The 21,405-nt window shown below is 39.5% G+C and overlaps 1 protein-coding gene across 3 annotated transcripts; it reads right to left on the bottom strand.

The window, feature by feature from the left end:
* Window positions 1–424: 424 nt before the first annotated feature.
* Window positions 425–21,345, bottom strand: incenp (inner centromere protein). 3 transcript variants are annotated; one of them, XM_079810214.1, is made up of 21 exons: window positions 21,167–21,280; window positions 20,274–20,423; window positions 20,045–20,152; window positions 17,297–17,892; window positions 15,435–15,486; window positions 15,246–15,318; window positions 12,744–12,879; window positions 12,622–12,658; window positions 12,431–12,530; window positions 12,076–12,213; window positions 9,595–9,612; window positions 9,100–9,209; window positions 8,862–8,985; window positions 8,229–8,351; window positions 7,400–7,599; window positions 7,226–7,316; window positions 6,338–6,430; window positions 4,745–4,807; window positions 4,549–4,641; window positions 4,165–4,312; window positions 425–999 (listed from the first exon to the last, which is right to left on the bottom strand). In XM_079810214.1, exons 2-21 carry the CDS (start codon window positions 20,411–20,413, stop codon window positions 821–823), a joined length of 2,622 nt encoding a protein of 873 aa, XP_079666340.1. In that variant the 5' UTR covers window positions 20,414–20,423; window positions 21,167–21,280; the 3' UTR covers window positions 425–820. The 3 variants fall into 3 exon arrangements, with proteins under 3 accessions (XP_079666340.1, XP_079666341.1, XP_079666339.1); XM_079810215.1 differs by lacking the exon at window positions 9,595–9,612 and having other exon boundaries at window positions 21,167–21,345; XM_079810213.1 differs by lacking the exon at window positions 9,595–9,612 and having other exon boundaries at window positions 12,046–12,213; window positions 21,167–21,322.
* Between the last annotated feature and the right edge of the window lie 60 nt (window positions 21,346–21,405).

The following is a 21,405-nucleotide window of genomic DNA, read 5'->3' as shown; positions in this document are numbered from 1 at the left end:
TTTTGGGAGGGGGGGGGGGTCATTCCTACTATGCGGTAGGTTTCCATGTCTCCCATAATATATTAATTTAGCACGTTTCAACATGGAAAATAAACGAGTTATAATACACAGATTTCATCCATGTCTATGAAATGAAAACATTAAGTTTAATATGAAATATTCCAGGCTTTTCTTCATGTTTGTGCTGTAATTGTGTTTGTCTAACTCCAAAACACAATCCATTGCATAAAATTGCAGGTTTTTATTTCAATACTTCCCTATATTATTTACAACAAACTCAAAAGATCCTTTGCAACATGGATTAGCAAAGCAACCATAACACGATAGTATTTCAATTTAGGAAGGCCAATTTTTCCCCTCGTAGTTTTTTTAAAAGGAAAGAAATTGATCACATCGATCATAAATAACACACACTGCAAACATTTAGAAATTATACCTTTTATTGACAGTCCAGAGTAATCTGACACTCTTCGTGAAGTGAATTGTGGGAAAACGTCACCCCCGTATTTTCTACATCTACCATCCCATTTGTAGCAGCTCCTGTGTACACTTCCAAATTTATAACATGTGACGCTATATTTAAATAAATGGGTAATCCCATTTAAAACCAAAGCAGGTAAATTAAACAGAGACAGAGTCCATCCCAGTCGGTCGTCAACCTCCATGTTTTGTGTAATCTAAATTACACATTCTGCTCTTTTTTCCCAGTCTAATCTACTTACATATAGATACTTAAAAGGCTTTATTAAAGTGAGCTTAAAAGTATAAGACAACATAAAAAAAGACAACAAGTAGAAAAGAAAAAAAAGTACATTTGCTTTTACAAATTTCCCAAACGTGGTGGAGAATGCCAGACAGCCGAGCTAGTGCGTTTAAAGAAGCGAGGTTTGGTCCGCCTGAAGATCGCTTCCAGCTTGGGTGGTTCAGGTTTTCCAAAATATGAATTGAGATCCAGTGGATTGTAATAGTGCTTCATGATAGACTGCTGCAACTGCATACCTGCACAAAACAACACTAGAAAACATTAGAAAAATACAGTAGCTTGCTGTGGACACCGCAAAATAAACATGCACTTTGTGTATTCTTGAAAATATGCATATCAAAATCATTTTAAATTATTGTTTGGCGCCTGTTTTTAAATGGAGTCTTACAGAACATGAAGCCGTTTTGACGACAGACCTTTGAATAGGGATTCACCGATATGAAAATATTATCCGATACTGATAATTCTTTATATTTGAAAGCCCATAACCGATATATTGGACTATAAATCTAAAATTCAAATTGATATTAGGGCTGCACGATTAATCGAAATCGAACCGCAATCGCAATTTGGCTTGTGCGCGATTATGAAAGCGCAAAGGCTGCGATTTTTATAAAATAAATAAATGCCCAGCGTGTCAGTGAAGAGCGTCTGAGATCAGTAGTAAAAGCTGAAAGCACTGCGAGTTTGATTCGCTTATAACGTGCGTTTGAAAAAGCAACATCTTCGTTTTATTCAGCCAACAGTGTGAGCTTCACTTTAGGGATTTCCCATAGGGAAGGGATTTCCTGAAAACAAATGAATGATTACTTCTTGAGGCAAATGTGGAGTTTCTGCTCAAGGGCTCCCTCTGGCTTCCAGTATGAATTATACATTTATTTAGAAGTATTTCTTCTTATTTTCTACCCAGAAGTTTGAAGAAAAACGTACGGATTGTCAATGTACAGGAGTTTTAATCCCCACAGTTGATGCATATGACACTCATATTTCATATTAAAGACATAGACATTAAGAAATTGATATCACAGATAAAAAGCACAGATTTTTATAATACATATATTTATTTACAATAAATCCTTAGACCTTTCTAATGATTTTTAGTCATAGGCTTTCTGCATATTAACAGGTAACCCATCATTTTTTTTTGTAAAAGTTTCGTAAAATATAATTATAATTATTATACTGTTATATTTATTCTTAAATGCCATTTTACATTTTTAATAATGAAAATGTTATTGTAATAGTAATTTCTTATTTTTATTAAGCAATAATAATAATAATAATAATAATAATATTTATTATTAGCCATATTAATATATAAACACAATGTTATATACACACACACACAAACACTTTTCATTTGTAAAAATAAAATAATCGCATTTTAAAATCGCAATCGCAATTTTAACCAGAATAATCGCAATTCAATATTTTCCCCAAATCGTGCAGCCCTAATTGATAGAATTTTGAGAGCCTGATTACAAAAACAAAAGTCTCACCATTAAGATCACCATGATGTTCTCATTATAATTAGATGTAGTCTATATGACAGACTTAAGCCTTGTTTATACTCGACGCGTCCGCACGAGCGCGAGGGTGTGCGCGGCAAAAATTACATCAACGCTGAGTAGGCGGTCGTGCGCTCAAGACCCCGTTTCGCCTGCCGGTGTGCAGCGCATTTTTTGTAGCAGCGCGCGACTCCGCATCTGAAGATGAACGAGTTCTAGGCGAATCTAGCCGAGCATGACGTCTCATCACACCGGCACCCAGTTTGCACATACAAATGAGCTGCTTATATTTACAAAATGAGCATAGAAATAAGCCCTTTTAAATAAAGAAGCTACATGAAAATGTTTGTGAAATTAGGAAATATTTAAAGAGATCGTTCATTTAGTTGTATACATGTGTGCACTTATTTTGCGCTCATGTCACATGTCGGTGAAGTGTACTAAAATAAATATCATCACCTGTGTACATTAGCCCACTTCTTCCTGATGGTTTATAAGAAAGATAATTCCCCCGAGTCGTCCGCTTTCGTTTCAAAGAATAGCACAACGGCGAGTATAAACGCCTCGTCCGTTTGGGGAGGAGCGCGCGCAGTCAGCGGAGGCTCGCGCTGCAGAGCCAGGCGCAGGTATAAACAAGGCTTTAGGCTGCACCTAATCATATTTCCCTTTTTGACGTGATTCCAATCATATTTCAAGCAATTGAAACCCATCATGGTGAACAGTGTGCATCTGAAGGGTCTCAGCTTAACTGCGTAAAAAAGCGTAACCCATCACTAGAACTTATCACTTTCTGTGGAAGTTGAATACAGATGGCACTTTATAAAGTTTTAAATATGGATATTTTTCTTACAAAACCTCATCGATTTGTTTCAGAAGGCCTTTATTAACCCCCTGGAGCTGTGTGGAGTACGTTTGTGATGGATGGATGCGCTTTTTGAGCTTCAAACCATCACTCCCATGAAAGCATCAGGATATTTATCAATTTAACTCTGTGTTCGTCTGAAAGAAGAATGTCACATACACCTAGGATGGCTTGAGGGTGAGTAAATCATGGGGTGATTCTCATTTTAAAGTGAACTAATCCTTTAAACCGCTAGCCATGGATTAACCCTTACTTAAACCGTGAAGTCATACCGCCCACACTTTGAGCACATTGATGGAAAACTATAGCCTGGATGCCAGCCGAACTTAGCCCCGCCCACAACGTTTGACATCAGGAAGTTCGGTCTGGACTTGATCCGTTGTGGAGCAACTATGCTGGAACCAGAGCTGTTCGGACCAATCAAATTGTCAGTGCGGGCTTTATACGATGATGGACAGATGATCGACAGTAATGTAATCATCCACATCACCAAAGAGCGCTTGGGTTTAACTCGTTTACTAAACGGAGAACTTGTTCGTATATGCGTTCACCTTTACTATATCTCTCAAAAATGATGATCGTGTTGGTAAGTACTCTGTGTGTCCTTAAATTAGTTTTTACAACACCGGAAGAGATCGTAAAGACTCTACTTCTTCCAAAGTAGAACAAAGTAGGGGGTTTGGGCGGTAAAATGTGTTTTTTTAGCAGTAAAATTCGCATTCCTGAGTCTAAATGTCACATAATTGGGGTCGCTTCAGGAAAACCGCGGACTTTGCAACACTGTCAGTGCAGTTGCGTTCTGTTGACATTTGACAACTAACGTTATGCGTCGCTCCGTTGCTCTGATTGGTTGTAGGTCTTTCCAATTGAGGTCTTTCCTGGTTCGGTTGAAACACGCCCCCATAATCACAGCCCAACGGAGCAGTATCAGACTCATATTCTGACTAGAATTGAGTATGACAACGTCAGGCTAGGAAAACTAACTACAAGTAAGAGCAAATATTTCCAGCAGTTGCAAAGCATCATCATACCCTCAGCCCAGGATGGGATGGGTTTTCTGGGTGCAGATTCATCATCTGTTGAGTCGTCGCTGTTCTGGTCCATGCCGTAATCTTCTGGATTCTTTAAAACGGTCACCTTCTGGCCCTTTGGAGTGATCTGGTAGGACTGTGGAGATTGCTGCAAGGTATAAAACAAAGGATTGGGGTCAGAAACCAGCTGTTTCACTCACTCACGCACACACACACACACAACCAGAGCTACGTAACCTAAATTAGAAGGGAAATAAATTGTCCAACTGGAAATTAAAGTCTCCATTTTCCTTCTCCGTGGGCTATTCTGTGCTTACTAATATTATTAGACACGTTTCCTTCTTTTGCAGGGAAAAAGACGCATAATAGTTGCCGTGATCTCACCTCAATGTCAACGGTCACGTTGAGTCCAGTTCCGTGATCTACGGTCTTATTGTGAGCGGCTCCTTTCCCAACTGGAGTTTTCAGAACAGAGTTCTGTGGAGAAGGAACAATATAGCTTTAGTACAAATATTTTTTAGTAGCAAGTCTAATAAATACTCAGTAGGAAAAAAAGAACTGGGAAGGAAAAGACGTTTACCTCAATATCTACAGTCGTGTTCAGAGCTGAACTCAGCATATTAGCTGCTTGTGTTTTTGAGACCTGTTAATAAGTTTACAAAAAAACATTTTTAAAATTAGATTCACAGTGTACCAAGTATAATTAAAAAACAAAACAAATTTATTAAAGGTGCAGTAAAAGCGATTTCTGAGAAACGCTGGTGAAAGGGGATCAAACGAGCACCAAAAGACATTTGTAGCCAATCAGCAATGGGGGCGTGTCTACTCATGGCAGGGGAGGAGCTTGTGTTGCATAGCACGTTTGTGAATTTGGGGGCGGAGCTATCAATATAGGAGTGTGATCCTTTTGGGTAGAGGAGGGTTCGTTTTAGTGATTTCAAATATCAACAGTGTTTCTCAGTAATCACTTACTGCACCTTTAAAGCCATATGTAATTTTTCGCAGCTAGAGGTCACTCTTTCAAAACAAAGGCGTAGCTTGATGACGCTTCGATTTAGCAGAGCTTTTATCATGCCGCAGACGAGCACTTCTTCCGCTCATGAGTATGTGGGGTAACGCAGCGCTGTTTTATCATATTACTCACATTTGAGTGTGTTGAAAGTTGTTATAATGCTACTGTGTGTTCGCTCAGCGGCTACTATGAGACACTTGTTCACACTGATAGATCGATATTAGGCGTGGTAAAACATGGTACTCGCGGTAAATCAAGAAAACCAAATTGAAACAATAAGACTAACTGTGTTGAGCTGTAGAACAATGATTAGTCGATGAATTATTAGACAGGTGAGGAACTGTTTGGATCAAACACATCATATATTAAAGGGATAGTTCACCCAAAAATGAAAATTCTGTCATCATTTACTCACCTTCAAGTTGTTCCAAACCTGTATGAGTTTGTAACAAAGCAGATGGAGCAACCATTGACTACCATAGTTTTTTTCCCCTACTATGCTAGTCAATGGTTGCTCTATCTGCTTTGTTACAAACATTCTTCAAAATATCTTCTTTTGTGTTCAGCAGAACAAAGAAACTCATACAGGTTTGGAACAACTTGAGGATGAGTAAATGATGACAAACTAAATCTTTGGGTGAACTCTCTCTTTAAAGCGTCTTTGGTGTTTCATTGGTTTCTACAAAAAAAAAAATATATATATTTTTTTAAATCGAGGGTAACACAGGGATGATGTCATTCATATGCGACACACGGTCCTGGTTTAAATTGCTTATTTCTCAGGATTTAAACATTCTTGGAAACATTTTGGAATATGTAAGTACACAAGTCAACAATATATAACATTGATCTAGTGGTTTTTGGATAATGTTTTTTTTTTTTTTTTTTTACATCTTACATATTGCGCCTTTAAAATAAAAGAATGTATATTTTGTAAAAGCTATTAATAAACAGTTAACGTCAACAAATATAATACATATACACAAACATTTTTAATCGTCATTATCGAGAATGATAAATTTGTAATAATCTTCGGCAACCGAACAAACAAGGAAAAAAATTGACATATATATATATATAAAAACCAATTCAAATGAACAAATAAAATAACGTATCACAAGCATATGACTCCAACAGATATTGATTCCGGCTGTTAGTTACCTGTGCTGTGACTGTATGGGACGCCGAGGCAGCGGCTGCAGCGGCACGTTTCTGTTGGGCTTCCCTCTCCTGTTCCGCCCTCCTCTGCTCCTCCTGTTAAAGGAGCACACAAATTTAGACTTTAGATCATGGGATCGTTACACAACCTAGGTCCTACACAATTTAGTTAAAGTTGAGAAGCGTTCTGTCCTTAGTGAAAGCAAAAAACACATTAGATGTTTAACATAAAAGTTGTGGAACTGGATTTTAGATCACTAGCTGTGTTTCCATCCAAAGCTACGGATTTACCTAATGCGCAAAACTGGAATCTCTCATAAAACGTTTGCGAATAAAGCACCGTTTCCATCCCACGTGTTCAAGAGAAAAAAATTGGCACAAAATATCTAATATATGGTAGTTGTTGCAATCTGGGAAACCACTCTTGCTCTTTTTCCTACATCATAAATGACTTGCGAATTAGAGCGTGGAGACCAAACGCAATACTTAGCATTCTGATGCCTGGTGTTTGGGAACGCAATCATGGGAGACGCTTCTGGGAGGGAATTAAACTGAATCATTCTGATGACAGACTTTGGCTCAGGCATTTCAGAACGACCAAACCAACATTTGAGATGCTATGATGCGATTGGTCCGCTGGCTAGTCCAGTTATCCAATCGCATGCTTTTTTGGTAAATGCGTTTATATCGTAGGTTATGTGCATGTCTATTTTTTACATAAAAAAATTAAAATCCGCCTAAATTGAGCGCATATGTTTTTTTATGCACATTTTTAGAATGTATTCCTTGTCTTGAAGTTTCCATCCAGCATGTTTTATTAATGCGACATCCCAAAATGCACATAGTCCGGATGGAAACGTAGCTAATAACATACTACACTAAAATCCTCACCATCTTCCTCTTCTCCTCCATCTCCCTCTCTCTGGCCGCTCTCTCCAGTTCCTTCTGAAGCGCGATAGCCTTCTCTCTCTCTAGTCTTTCTCTGCAAGACACAAACATGCATATTTAGTTTCTTTGAAAGCCATGCTTTCATTTGAAACACGTGCGCAAAAAAGCACCACCAACTTCTCAGCTGCAGCCTGTCTCTCTCGCTCCCGCTCGCGTTCTCTTTCCCACTCGCGTTCGCGCTCCTTCTCTTTCTCCCGCTCTTGTTCCTTCTTCAGTTCCAGAGCTCGTGTGGCCTCGGCCAGTTTGCGGGCCTTCTCTCGCTCCTCTTCAGCCCTGCGTTTGGCCAGCATTTCCTGGTGTCGCCGCTCCTCTTCCTCCTAAAGAAGATAAGTAAATAAATTAGCTATTGTAGTTACAAATTTAAATAAAAATTTCAGGGGTCAGCAACAAATGAACTTTTATTCAGCAAAGATGCATTCAATTAATGCTACAACATTTTCCATTTAAATAAATGCGGTTCTTTTTAACTTTCTAATCAAAGAATCCTGAAAAAATATAATCGAGCAGTAAAACATTTTTCAACATGAATGATAAATGTTTTCAAGCATTAAATCATCATCATATTAGAACGATTTCTGATGGATCATGTGACACTGAAGACTGGAGTAATGATGCTGAAAATTCAGCTTTGATCACAGGAATAAATGACTGTTTATAACATTTTCAAATAGAAGTTTTAAAATTGTGATATATTACCATTTTTATGGTATCCTTGATCAAATGCAGCCTTGATGAGCATAAGAGACTTTTTAAAAAACATTAAAATTATTCTTACAAACCCCAAACTTTAAACCGTCCCACGTGCGTATGTGTGCATGCATGTATAAATAATCTTATATTAGCCGTGGTTTTATTTGCCATTGGTTTTTGAAAGAAAATGAGAATATTTAAGGCTGTCCCATCATCACACTTGGGCTCTCCACTTTATATGCTAGTGTTGACTTACAACTTGCTGAAGTTTCTTTTGTCTGGCTGCCTCTTCCTGTTTCTTGCGCAGCTCCAGTTCTTCCTGTCGTTTAGTGGCCACCTTCCTCTTGGCTTTCTCGTCTGCCATTCGCTCAACTCGCAGCTGAGAAAGAGGGGGAGAGAGAAAAACAATAACATTACAAAAAACTTAAAGAAACACTCCAGTATTTTTGAAAATAGGCTAATTTTCCAACTCCCCTAGAGTTAAACAGTTGAGTTTTACCGTTTTTTTTTAATCCATTTGGCCGATCTCCGGGTCTGGCGGTAGCACTTTTAGCATAGCTTAGCATAGATCATTGAATCTGATTAGACCGTTAGCATCTCGCTCAAATGACCAAAGAGTTTCGATATTTTTCCTATTTAAAACTTGACTCTTCTGTCGTTACAACGTGTACTAAGACCGACGGAAAATGAAACGGATGCTAACGGTCTAATCCGATTCAATGATCTATGCTAAGCTATGCTAAAAGTGCTACCGCCAGACCCGGAGATCGGCTGAATGGATTAAAAAACGGTAAACTTTTAACTCTAGGGGAGACGGAAAATGAGCCTATTTTCAATTTTTTTTAATCAAACACTCCAACTGGTCCTCATTTCAGTCTTCAGTACCAACCATATCATTTTTCTTCTCCAGCTGTGCCATTTTTTCTTCAATCTTCTTTTTCTTTTCCTGCTCCTTCTCCTTTTCACCCTTCACTCGAGCCTCGACGACCCGTTTCAAACGCTCGTCCCGTTTCCTAAAGTGGACAGAATTCACACGCGAGTCCCGATTTGCATTCACACTAAAACTAGATTATCAATTCAATTAAATGGAACGAGAATTTAGTCGATCAATCAAAGCTCCTTCCCACCTTTTCATTTCCTCCTGTTTCTTTCGTCTCTCCTCCTCAATCTTTTTCTTTCGCTCATTCTCTTGTTCAATCTTCTTGTTCAAGGCGTCCCACTTCTGTCGTTCTTTCTCCTGGAGGAAGTGTTAATTTTAGAGTTACTACAATTAGGCTTTAAACAAGGACGATGAAAGCTAAATGTTCAAGTGACGTGAATAGTGATCAAACAGCAGACAGATTTCTGGCCAACATCTCAGAAACACAAACGGGTGAATGTGAATTTCCCAAGCCACAAAGACACACATTCACACACCCCATGAGTGATGAGTTAATCCGACAAAGTCTGAATGGGATGGTCAGTTCGGTTTCAGTTTAGACAAAAGTGCCTTCACTGCCCAAAGGAAGTATAGTACGGGATAAGGATTAAGCAACTAAACAAAAGCCCACTCATAATATAAGAAAACAGTAAGCTGACTAACATGGAAATGACACCGGTTTGAATTCATTGTTTATACTCACCACAGAGCCACAGCCCAACTGAGGGTGAAAGAGAGGAAGTACAATTACCAACTAAAACCACTTCTACTTGGAGAAGCATATTAGGCAAGCATTTACCATTGAAGTAACCTAATAAATTAAGACTTCTCTGAAAAACAAAAAATACGGGCATATGATTTCCGCAACGTGGAATTTAATGTTTAACAAATAATAAGCTAATATAATTTTATATATATATAATGAATAGGGGTGTAACGGTACACAAAACTAATGGTTTGGTACGTACCTCGGTTTTGAAGTCACGGTTCGGTACAGCAGTTTTACAAAATTGCTTTTTATTTTATTTTTATTAAACAGTGGTTTACTGAAAAATGTGTGTCTGTACAACATGAATCCATTTTCCGTGTTTGTCTTACCCTGTATCATTATGGTACACTTTAGGGCTGTCAAAATGTCTGAAAAGCTCAATTCGAAATTCTTTTATAAATATTAGCAAAATTCGAATTCTAATGGCAATATTTAAATGTTAGATGGAAAATGTACTGTATTGTCTCCTATGGCCACAAGAGGGCGCAAGCGAGCGCAACAAGCAAATGTAAACCAAATCAAGCATCGCATATTTTATTTAAATTAAAATGACATTCACTTTTTACAGTGCATTAACTTTTTTTAAACAATTGTTATTAAATAAAATATAATTTCATTAATGAGCATGTAAGGAAAATTAGGTAACAAAAGTGCATAAAACTACAAGTGCATCAGTAACCCGAGAAGACGCGATTCAACAGGCAACGTAATGTGGACACAAAATAGCAAACGGACATTCAGAAACAATCCATTTCCACTCACTAAACATCAACATATTGTTGGTGAAAAACACCAAACAGTCAACTTGACCTGCAGCGAGTGCGGAGCGTTTTTTGGTGAGGTATGATCAAGCAGGTCTTTGACAGCTGCGCAATATGTGGATACATATATACACCGCTTGATTTTTGCCACCAACTGTGAGGATTTTCGTCAGCAGGAAGCGCATCTTCTCTTTCATTTATATCCATTTCATGCTCCTAAGCTCTCATGAATATGCCGTTGAACAGGTTGGCCATTTTTTACGCATTTTTACAGCCACACCGCTGTACTGGATAACAAACCGCATCAGTTACGTCATCATGTCTCGCGTGCCTCTACCAAAAATTTGTTCACTCGAGCGCGGCCGCTTGAACTGACACGCCTATCAGTCACATCACATTAAAGTACATCCCTGTACTTCCTACATTAATGACGTCAGTAGAACAGTTTGTTGACTAACCTCCGCCCACAAGAATACGCGAAAAAGTGGGCGTGGTCTTGTTGCTCTCCCACGTGGAGAAGAGGAAGTGTTGCGTTCGTAGAGTGTGTTTGTCGCCATGTAGTCGAGACGCTGTTATTTTCAGCCCGGAGTCAAATAACCTTTGTTTGGCCTTCAGGGACGCTGTACTTTGAGCGCATGCATCTCCCCGTTATGGTAAGAGGCGTGACCTTTCCGGGCAACGTGCCCTAAGCTGCTTCGAATCACAACACGGGAACTGCTGGCACAATCAGAACTCGTTACGTATTTCTGAAGGAGGGATTTAATAGAACAGGGAAATCCTCAAGCCGTTTTTAGGACAGTGAAAACAGCGGTATACAGATAAGTACATTGTGTGAAAAATACTGTGTTTTTTTTACACGCGAAACATGAACACGTTATATTGCACACTGTAAACACAATCAAAGCTTCAAAAACACAGGAAAAACGGGAACTTTAAAGAGCGTCAAAACGGCATTTATCGTTTGAATTTCGTGATAAAATGGACTGAATACTTAATATGTTCGTGTGGGAACTGGGATTGCAGTGTTCTGCACTTAAAACAAGCCGACTGTGAACTGTTAAAGATTGCCCTGTACCGAAACGGTTCGGTACGAATACGTGTACCGTTACACCCCTAATAATGAATGTCACCGATTTTGGCAAATTTCAGATGAATGAATCAAAAGTAGAGCTCTACACTTAAAGGGATAGTTCACCGGTCATTTACTCACCCTCATGTCATCCCAAACCCGTAAGACTTTTGTTCATCTTCATAACACAGATGAAGATTGTGTCTCTTCGGAAAATTGACTAAACCGGATTAGTTTTACGATCTCTTTATGAACTTTTTGAAGTGTCACAGTGGTAGTTGCGTAGCTTTCAATGGAGGGACAGAGAGCTCAGATTTCATCAAAAAGATCTTTATTTGTGTTCCAAAGATGAACTAAAGTCTTACGGGTTTTGAACGACATGAGGATGAGTAAATAATGACAGAAATTATTTTTGGGTGAACTATCCCTTTAACTTTCACAGACATTAGTCCATATTGTGATTTGATTAAAGTACAAAATGGCAATTCTAATTAAATCTATTAAAGTGGAATGTGAAAAATGTCCATATTTCCATAGGGCCTTAAAAATATATACACAGAGGAACAGTCTGAAAAGTGTGCCCACCTTGACATCGGTTTTGCTGGCAGATTGTTTGATGAAGGACTTCATGATGTTGCTGCGGCCCAGAGATCCAGGCGTCATCATCAGCATCTGGTTCTTCTGCACCGTGTGCACGAACGAGCGCATGTGTGGAGCAATACTCTGCAGGCACACAACAAATGGACACATAATGGATGGTCTGGACTGGCTAACCCAATCCACATGAAACAGGCCACAAATCAATACAAATCCTTTTTACGAATGCAAACAACCACAGAGAAACTTTATGTGGACTTCTGCGGTAAGCTTCTCTTTACAACAAGTGTCAGAGAATGTTTTGGCGGATTGAAAGCATTACAATAGTCAGAGATGCTCATACCGTGAGGCATTTTTTCGGAGGAGAGTGCTTCTTCTTGGGCGTGTTGTTTTCCTGGACTGTCGACTCAGCTGCCCGGCGCTTGGAGCCTGAACGCGTAGGCCTGATGGAAACCCACAAAGACCATAAAGAAAACATGCGCAGCATAAATCCAATAACTATAAAGAAGAAATGGAATTAACGGGTGTGCTCACCGGCCATCTCCTCTGGACTTTGACCCGCCACTATCATCTATTACAGGAAGATACATAATTCAAAACTTACTAGTCATCCCATATACATCTGAATTTAATCAGCAGATCTGTTAGACCAGTACCTGTTTCTGAAGTACGAGCCATGGATCGTGTGAAGCGATAGTTCTCAGCGGTGCTGGGAGATCCAGCAATCTCTTCTGGAAGTTGGTCTTCTTTTACCTCAGTTTCCTTTTCCTCAATCTTCTCGTGTTCAGGTTCCTGTGAAAATCACACAGCCTTCAGTTATTTACAAATTGCACTATGCAATACAACACTTTCTATCATCATAACAGAAATGGCCATGCTTGGTTAAATCTGGCTGTTATTAGAGTGGGTAAATATCCTCGTTTCCACCATCTGGGTAAAGGCGGGCGTGCTAATGCGTGCCAGGGCCAGTCGTGTTTTCACTGTCACTTCCGGGGTTTTGATCGTGGCCAACGGCCAGGCTTTTGTTCAGTGGAATGCCTTGGTCCAAAGCGGGCCAGCTCGGGCTTGAGGAGTGGTTACAAAAAAAGGTGGAGTTTATCTGAGTCTGGAGACGAGATGATTTCATATACCAGCTAACATCAGCATTAAAGCTGCACTGTGTAACTTTTCCGTCTGCTAGAGGTCGCCTATTCAAAACAAAGACGTAGTTTGATGACGTTAAGTTTGAGCGCAGAATCTTGGGACATGTGGTCTTCACCTCACAGCCGGTGGGAAAGAATCGGGAGAGGACTCGGGCAGAAATCATGGTCATGGATGTTATTATTAACGTTACTGTAGTGAAGCAGAGCAGGAGCGAGTGTTGTGGAGCTGAGGAACCGTTGGAGCGATTGTTAATGAGAAGAGCGCAACACACGCCTCGCGAGCAGCGGGACTTTTATTATGCCACAGTCGCCGGACACACTTCCGCTTTTCCGGTCATGAGTATGAGGTAACAGCTCTGCTTATCATATTAGACACATCTGAGTGTGTTAATGATGGTGTGTGTTCTCTCGACGGCTGCTATGACACTTGTTCACACTGCAGTGAGAGTAAAGCGTTTCTGCAAAATAAAACCAGAAACCAAGAGTAATGCAGATATGATGCAATTGACAGGCGACTCCCTCACACGTCCCGGTTACTTTGTAAATCGTGAGAAATTGCTATTTTAACCAATAGTTGGGAACATTTGGGATGTTGTAAGTGCTCAACTGAACAAAATATATAACACTGACCTAGTGGTTTTTGGAGATTTTACTGCAAAAAATTTAACATAGTGCACCTTTAAAGACTTTTAAAATCATTTTAGCTCAAAACTCACTTTCAGACAGCAGAGACTGTTTGAAATAACTTCTGTTTGTGAGCTGATGTGGATTCTGATGTGATATAAGGCAGAAATATTATATGCGATGCAAAAAAACAATTCCATAGTTAGTAAACATGGTAAATACGGCCACTTGAAGAAATCAGATAAATCATAAAGGCTATCATGCGTGTATTTATTTCATCTGTCAGTACGCCTAGTCTCTTTATAACGACTGTCTGATATCCATATTTATCTCCGCATGTCATAAAATAAAGCAACTCAGGTTTTTTGGGAGCGTCCTCTGTTTCTCTGACTGAAAATATAACTGTAATGGGACAGTCACTGGAGAGAGTGCTAAAGCTCATCAGGTCGTATTTTTGGTGGAATGATCATTCTTTCTAAATGTGATGTAAACATGCTGTCATGTGACTACAAATAAATAAAGGCGCGACTAAATGACTGTCGTCTTTGTTTGTAAAATAACAGTGAATACCACTTTATTTCTGTGGGACTAATGTGCAGTCTTGACAGATTAATTCATTATGATCAATGGATCACTTATTATTGTAAAACATTGATGCTTGGGTTTTAAATCTTTAAAATGCCATCAAACGGACGCTCGTTTCCAGTGATTTCGTTCTGATTCGTTTTCTGATCAAACTTCCCTTTGTTGGTGAGATGATGGGTTTGTGTGATGTTGTTGTGTTACGGGCGGGTTTTAGGGAAGCGCTGCGGAGCTTCTGGCCCAACGGTGTGAAGATTGAAATTTTATTGTTTAATGTTATTTTTATTTAGTATTATTATGTTGTATTATTTTTCAATATTATTTGTATAATGTACAATGTAAAGTCAGGCTGTGTCTGTACATGTGTCCCAAGGAGAGACATGGATGAGCTATATTTGTTACAGGAATGTGCATACTTATAGAACATGTTTCCACTGATGCATACAGTAGCATGCATCTGTTCCATGATGTATTGTCAACTGATTCTTTATAAGGAGAGTGGATTGTGCAACATGTTTAAGCATGAAGTATACGCTCTATTTTAAACATAGGACACATGTTTCTCTTCCTTCTAAGGAAGTCTCTTCCTAGTGAGATCCCCTGTTAGTAGTATATAACATCCGGTCCTGTGATTCAATCATAACGGGGACAAAGCTGAATTTTCAGATCAACAGGTGGAAACCCAGCGTGGGTTTGGGCTATTGCAACAGGTCTGAGGCTATTCCGCCCGACCCGTTGAAAGCCCTGGCTCGCACTGGCCTGACAGTGGAAAAGCGGCTAATGAAAACCACAGCAGAAAGTTATTCTCACCTCAGATTGGACGAGTTCAGGTTCAGGGTTGGTTTCAATGACCGGTTCTGCCATCTTTTGTGGTGCATCAACCCTAAAGAGAAGCGAGAAACAGCGTTTAAAAGACCTCGACTGATAACCAAAAGGTTGTGGGTTTGAATCCCAGATAAAAACAATACATCAACTATCATAAGCTGAAATCTCACTCACGGTTCCTCTTTGTTCTCCGTGTCCTCGGGTTCAGTGTCCATACAAATGTCCTCTGGGAAAAGCAGTGGACATAAACGTCATCATTCAGTTAACACACAAACTTAAATCACCTCAAACAGCATGACTGTCCGAACTAAGGCGGTCACTTTTTATTCGATATTCGAATATGCATTCGAACATGACGTGAAATATCCGTAATCCAACTAATAATAATAATAATAATACGTTTATTTTATATAGCGCCTTTCTCAAACCCAAGGTCGCTTAACATAGCAGAAGGAAGCATAGCAACAAACAGACAAACAAAATAATATCAATAACAACTAAATAAACTATCCGGTTTTTAAAGTGCCATGTAGCGCATTTTTTACAGTCTATAGCCCTATTCGGACGGGATTAGTTTAACATGGGGAGGTGGGGGTAAAGTAATTTTACCTCAGGACGTCTGTAATGTTAATGGCCAATTCGCACGGGATAAGACATCTCAGTAAAACTAGCAGAAGTGGGAGGGGTAACTCGCTTTACGCACCACAGTAACCTCCTTGTCGTATGACGTTGCTTCCTGTTATCACGTGAGCAAACCCGCCAACAAGAAAAACACGAAACTGGAGCAGGGAGGAAACGCTGTGTTTAATCTCGGAATATTACAAAAATCTTAAATAACATTTTTATATTATATGAATATTAAAAAATATTCTAATGTAATGCTAAAAGAAGTGTTGTGCCTCTAATAAGTGCTTTCAATCTTTTTGGTTTAAATGGTATGCGGAAAATACTGGAGGTTTGCCACAGAGTTGTCCCACCACCTACAACGCAACCGAGGGCGAAGCAGCTCCATTCTCCACGCGCCAAAAACTACTTTTAAACAGTAAATGACGGAAATTTTACCGTACATTTTTACAGCGGGTCTATTCGAACGGGATTAGTATTACCCGAGGTCATTTTTCCGGACATTTTTACAGAAGGTAAAAGTCTCCGTAATCTTTACAGACATTGTCCGTAATGATTACCGATATGGCACATTCGGACGGGACTAAAAATCCCAGAGAACCTCTGGTAATAATTACTTTACCTTCACCTCCCCATGTTAAACTAATCCCGTCCGAATAGGGCTTATGATTAGACCGTTTGTTTGTTATTTTATTGTTTGCCATCTCATCTAATAGAGGGCGCTCTAAACGTATTGTAGCGTAGGCCCATGACCAAATCAAGCGAATAATAGCCTGTCCAGTGTTTCCCGCGAAATTGGGCTACTTCAACACTGTTGCCGCGGGCTGTTTTTCATGTCCGCGGGTTGAAGCGACCCCGATTATGTGATAGTTAGCCCCGGGAATGCAAATTTTAGTAGGCAACCATGGCAAAAAAAAACATATTTTACCCCCCAAATGCGATTTTTACCGGAGAAGCCCCCTGAAACGAGATTGGGGTTGTTTTGGGCTAGTTTTGAGTAGCAATTGGGCGGGTTTTGTTGTGAAAACCTGGCAACCCTGAGCCTGTCTGTTTTGAAAATGGAAGATAACTCTCAGAACGGCCAGCCTGAACAGACAATTACGACCCAACCCATCTTAAAAGTAGTGTCTGGAAACATTTTGGGTTCTACACCGTAGATGGTAAAGTAACCGTTAAAGATGAGGTAGTTTGCCGAATTTGCAAAAAACGGTTTACTTACACAGATATTCGAATATTTTCGAATACATTGCTTGATATTTGATATCCGTTCGAATTAGATTTTTCTCAAAAAGACAGCCCTAGTCCGAACCAAGTGATAAATCCTAAAGAGGCATTCACACTGACCTCAAGTTATTCATTTTCAATTAGAGTTGGTGATGTGAAGTTATTTTGACTGTAAATGTGAGTCTCACCGCTGACGGAGCTGCTGCAGGTCGAGTTGCCCAGTCTGGCTTTCTTCTTCAGGAAAGAGCGCCGGGACGCCCTGCGAACAGCTTCCTGGGTCATGCTATGCCTGAGGCCCACCAGCGAGCGCCGCACAACCAGAGAGCGCCGAACCGACGTCCGAGACGAGCCCTGAGGGGTCGTCTGCAACCCGGATGCAGCGATGGGGATTTTATTGGCGGATCGGCCTGGAGACAAACCAGCGTTCAGCATAAATTCCGCACTCAGATGCTCCGAGGAGGGAATCTTCACCACTGCTTCAGACACCAGGATCTGATCCTGATTGTAGCCCGAATCCTGCACATTAACGTTCACTTCTGGGACGTTCTCTGCCACTTCTTCCACCTCCTTGACTTTGGCGCCGGCTTTGTTGCGGGTGCTGCGTTTAACGGTTTCAGTTTCCGCAGGAGCGGTGGTTTTGTTGCGACGTGTGCGGCGAGCAGGTTCCTCTGTGAGACTCTCTGAGCTGTCATTCGGCCCGTGTGACGTAACGAGCTCAGAGATGCTGTTCAGGGTCATCTGGACCGAGGAGCGACGCAAGTTGCTGCGTTTCCCCTTAGAGAATCTAAAGACCAGACAATGGCAACATATATTACAAATGTGATATTGATTGTAACTAATGATTTACACATTCGAATCAGAATTGTCGAATCTTTCTATAGTCGACCGATAGTCGAATCATATGTGTGTGTGAATGGGTTGGGAGGGGCACGACAGTCAGCAGGAGGGTAAAACTATTTTTCTTTTCTTTTACACACTCCATACAGCAACAACTTTTAATAAAGCGACCAAAACTGCCTGCCAACTGACAATGGCTTTCTTATTTAGGTTTAAATAAAGGGTAATGTGGTGGATAAACATTCATAAAAAATTCTCATAACATTTTAAAGCCGCGATCGAAATACAGAACATCACACAAATATATAAAAGAACATTTTGATAAATTAACCAAATAATACCTGCATAGAGAGGAAAAGAACACACTAACTGCAGACAGGATTTGCATTTCACATTTTGCGAAATTAAATTAAATCGGCAAAATTGCTGTGCCAGCATGCTTTCAGTGCAGCGCAACATCGAGACAACGAAAACCAATAAAAAGCATTAATTTACAGAATTAAATTAGAACAGAATATACATTACTAATAATAAAAAAATTGATAAAAACGAAATCAAGTCACAGGGAGCATAATAAATGTGTGCAAAATGCCAAAGTGCAGGGGAACATATGAAGACTTCAGATGCAAAAGCCTCTAAATCCGTCTGACATCTTTAAAATAAGCCTTTTTGACAGGCTTCTATGTATAGGTTTCTACCCAAGTACCGGTACTTCTGAATGGGCTGAGGCTGGGATTTAGGGGGTTTGAAGTGAAAGTATTTTATGAACATAGCTATTATATGTGGAGAGCATTCACTCAGTATCGTTATCTCATTTTTGACCGAAGTGGCTTTTGCATCTGAACTCTTCGATAAAAAAAACACTATTTCGCCACCGAAAAATGGTTCAAAACAAAGACACAGCACTGTATCTGCGTCTCTGAGCAAAACACAGCGGCGTTTTCATACTGAATGAATCAATTGAATCAATGATTCAATGACTAATTGGGTTAATCTCTTAGATTAAGATATTCAAATGCTTCGTTCCTTGAATGAATCAGCTGTTTGAATGAATTGTTTGAATCTGAATGACTCACTCGTTAAATATATATATATATAATGCAATATGTTATTGCAATACTCTGCATATCACAATAATATCATATCGTGGCTTAAAGAGATAGTTCACCAAAAAATGAAATCAAGTCAACCGAGGTGTATATGACATTCTTCTTTCAGACGAATAAAATCTGAGTAATATTAAAAATGTTCTGGCTAATCCAAGCATTATAATAGCAGTAATAGTTGCTCTGTTTTTGAAGTCCATAAGTGGGGTGTTAATAAAGTGTCTTACACAAAGTCTTTGTGTAAGAAAAATATCCATATTTTAAAAATTATTTACATTTTTTCTATGGCTCTGCATCAGCCGTCCCCACGCCATCACTTCCGCCGAATAAGGTCAAAATACCGGCGCGATCATAGATATATATACATAGATTCCTAATTAGTGCCTGCGCGGATCAGTTGAATGAGGCATCTACGTATATATACACATCTTTGATATCGCAAGTATTTTGACCTTATTCGCCAGAAGTTATGGTGCTGGGAATACTAGATGACATTCGTCTGACAAGAGGTAAAACAAATAACAAATACTGTTCGGTTCGTGTCTTAAGACATCAATGTGTCGCCACAAGCCGCATGGTTTAATAAGGATTCATATGTCTGTGTTTTTACTCTCATACTCTGAAATATCCCCATTGACATGCAGTGTGATAGTCGTATAATGCAATGGTTGGAGTTAATCTTCATTTGTGTTCTACTGAAGAAACAAAGACACCTACATCTTGGATGCCCTGGGGGTAAGCAGAAAAACATTAAAATTGTGTTTTTGGGTGAACTATCCCTTTAAGTATCGTGGGGCCTTAAAGGACAGAAATACATGTTTTTTCAAGAGTATATGAGCCCTGTCAAAAACCATCCAGATTGTTGTAGAAATGTAACCAAAGTGCATAACTCAAATCTAATAAAACTTAAAGTCCATATATCTAAAGATGTTGTAATAGACATATTTTTACCACACAAATATTCAGACATTAGAGCACGGTCAAAGCCCTCACCGTCTTTTTCCGCGAGACTCATTGAGCTCCATCGACACTCGTTTCCTGCGGTTTGTCTTCTTCTGTGATGGAGTCTTTGGCATCAGTTCTGGCTCAGTGCTGAAGTCGCTGTACGACAAAACATCTTTTATTAACATGTCTAATGCCCTGGATGGTAACAGTGATTCTCACATCCATACACAATGTGACAGAATACATGACTCCACCTCACATTAACAGTGTCTCTCACCTGGAAAACATGCGATACGCTTCCTGCTGGATCTCCTCCAGCCACACCATGTGGACAGTGTCAATCTCATTGCTAAAATCCTGCAGCTTCCCATTAAAAACCTGCATGAGGGAGCGCGTGGCCTCCGGCAAGGAACTCATGGTGGCGCCCCTGGAAATACACAAGGAAGGTATAAAGTGTAAACAATAGCATTTTGGGGGACAAAAATGACTTGCATGCAACTGATCATAGTCTAACTTTGCACTATGACACTTTTGCTGTGCTTGATCAAGCTGTCAGATTGAAAATGCATTCATTTATACTACATTGTGTTTCAGTGAAAATGGAAAAACATGCATTTGCTCTCCCCTGACAACAAAGAGCAAAAGGTCCAGACTGATTATGCATTTCATTCGCATCCAAAGCTTACATGAAAACAACCTAATTTGACATGTGTCATTTTACAACAGAGAAATTCAGCATTTTGACTGTTTCTCTCAACAAAATGGAGGCAATTTCACCAATTCATTTGACGCAGGTAACGGTAGAGAATGACATGCTGCTTACCATCTGTCTCTAACACACTTCCAAGTATAAAAGCATAAGTTTTTCTTTCCCCTTCCCCTTTTAATCATATTGACTAATGAAAACACACAAACTATCTTATTTAACTTTCATAAACTGTATCTTTATACCGAGACACACAGACGATGATGAACAACATAACGTAACGTTACTTCAATATGATAAACACCCGTAGATATTATATATCGCCGGTTACATCCATGACGTGAGAATACAATTACACAAAATAACATACGATTAAACTAAACCATTGATTTACGTCTGACTACATTAGCCATCCTAGCTAACCTAAACAGTTGTATATAATAAGATATAAAAACGTCATCTACCTCTTTAGACTTTATTCACGATCGCACTGCAAAAACAAAGACCCGATGATCCAAATGTATGATCCTTCCTTGTATTTTGTTTATAAACATTAGATGCTAAATTTAAGTTACTTTTTCTCTCTCCCGTCTCGACTGCCTCTTGTTGTCCAGGCACCCGCTCAAAACGGTTTAAATAGTTTAAAATTCTGCTCTGACGAATAATAAGCTACGAACGGTCGACTCTGGGCGGGTTCAAAAAT

Source organism: Gobio gobio (genome assembly GCF_949357685.1).
Source record: "Gobio gobio genome assembly, chromosome: 25".
NCBI classification, from domain to species: domain Eukaryota; kingdom Metazoa; phylum Chordata; class Actinopteri; order Cypriniformes; family Gobionidae; genus Gobio; species Gobio gobio.
The sequence above is the reverse complement of the archived record's forward strand: the minus strand, read 5'-3'. Positions and strand labels throughout refer to the sequence as shown.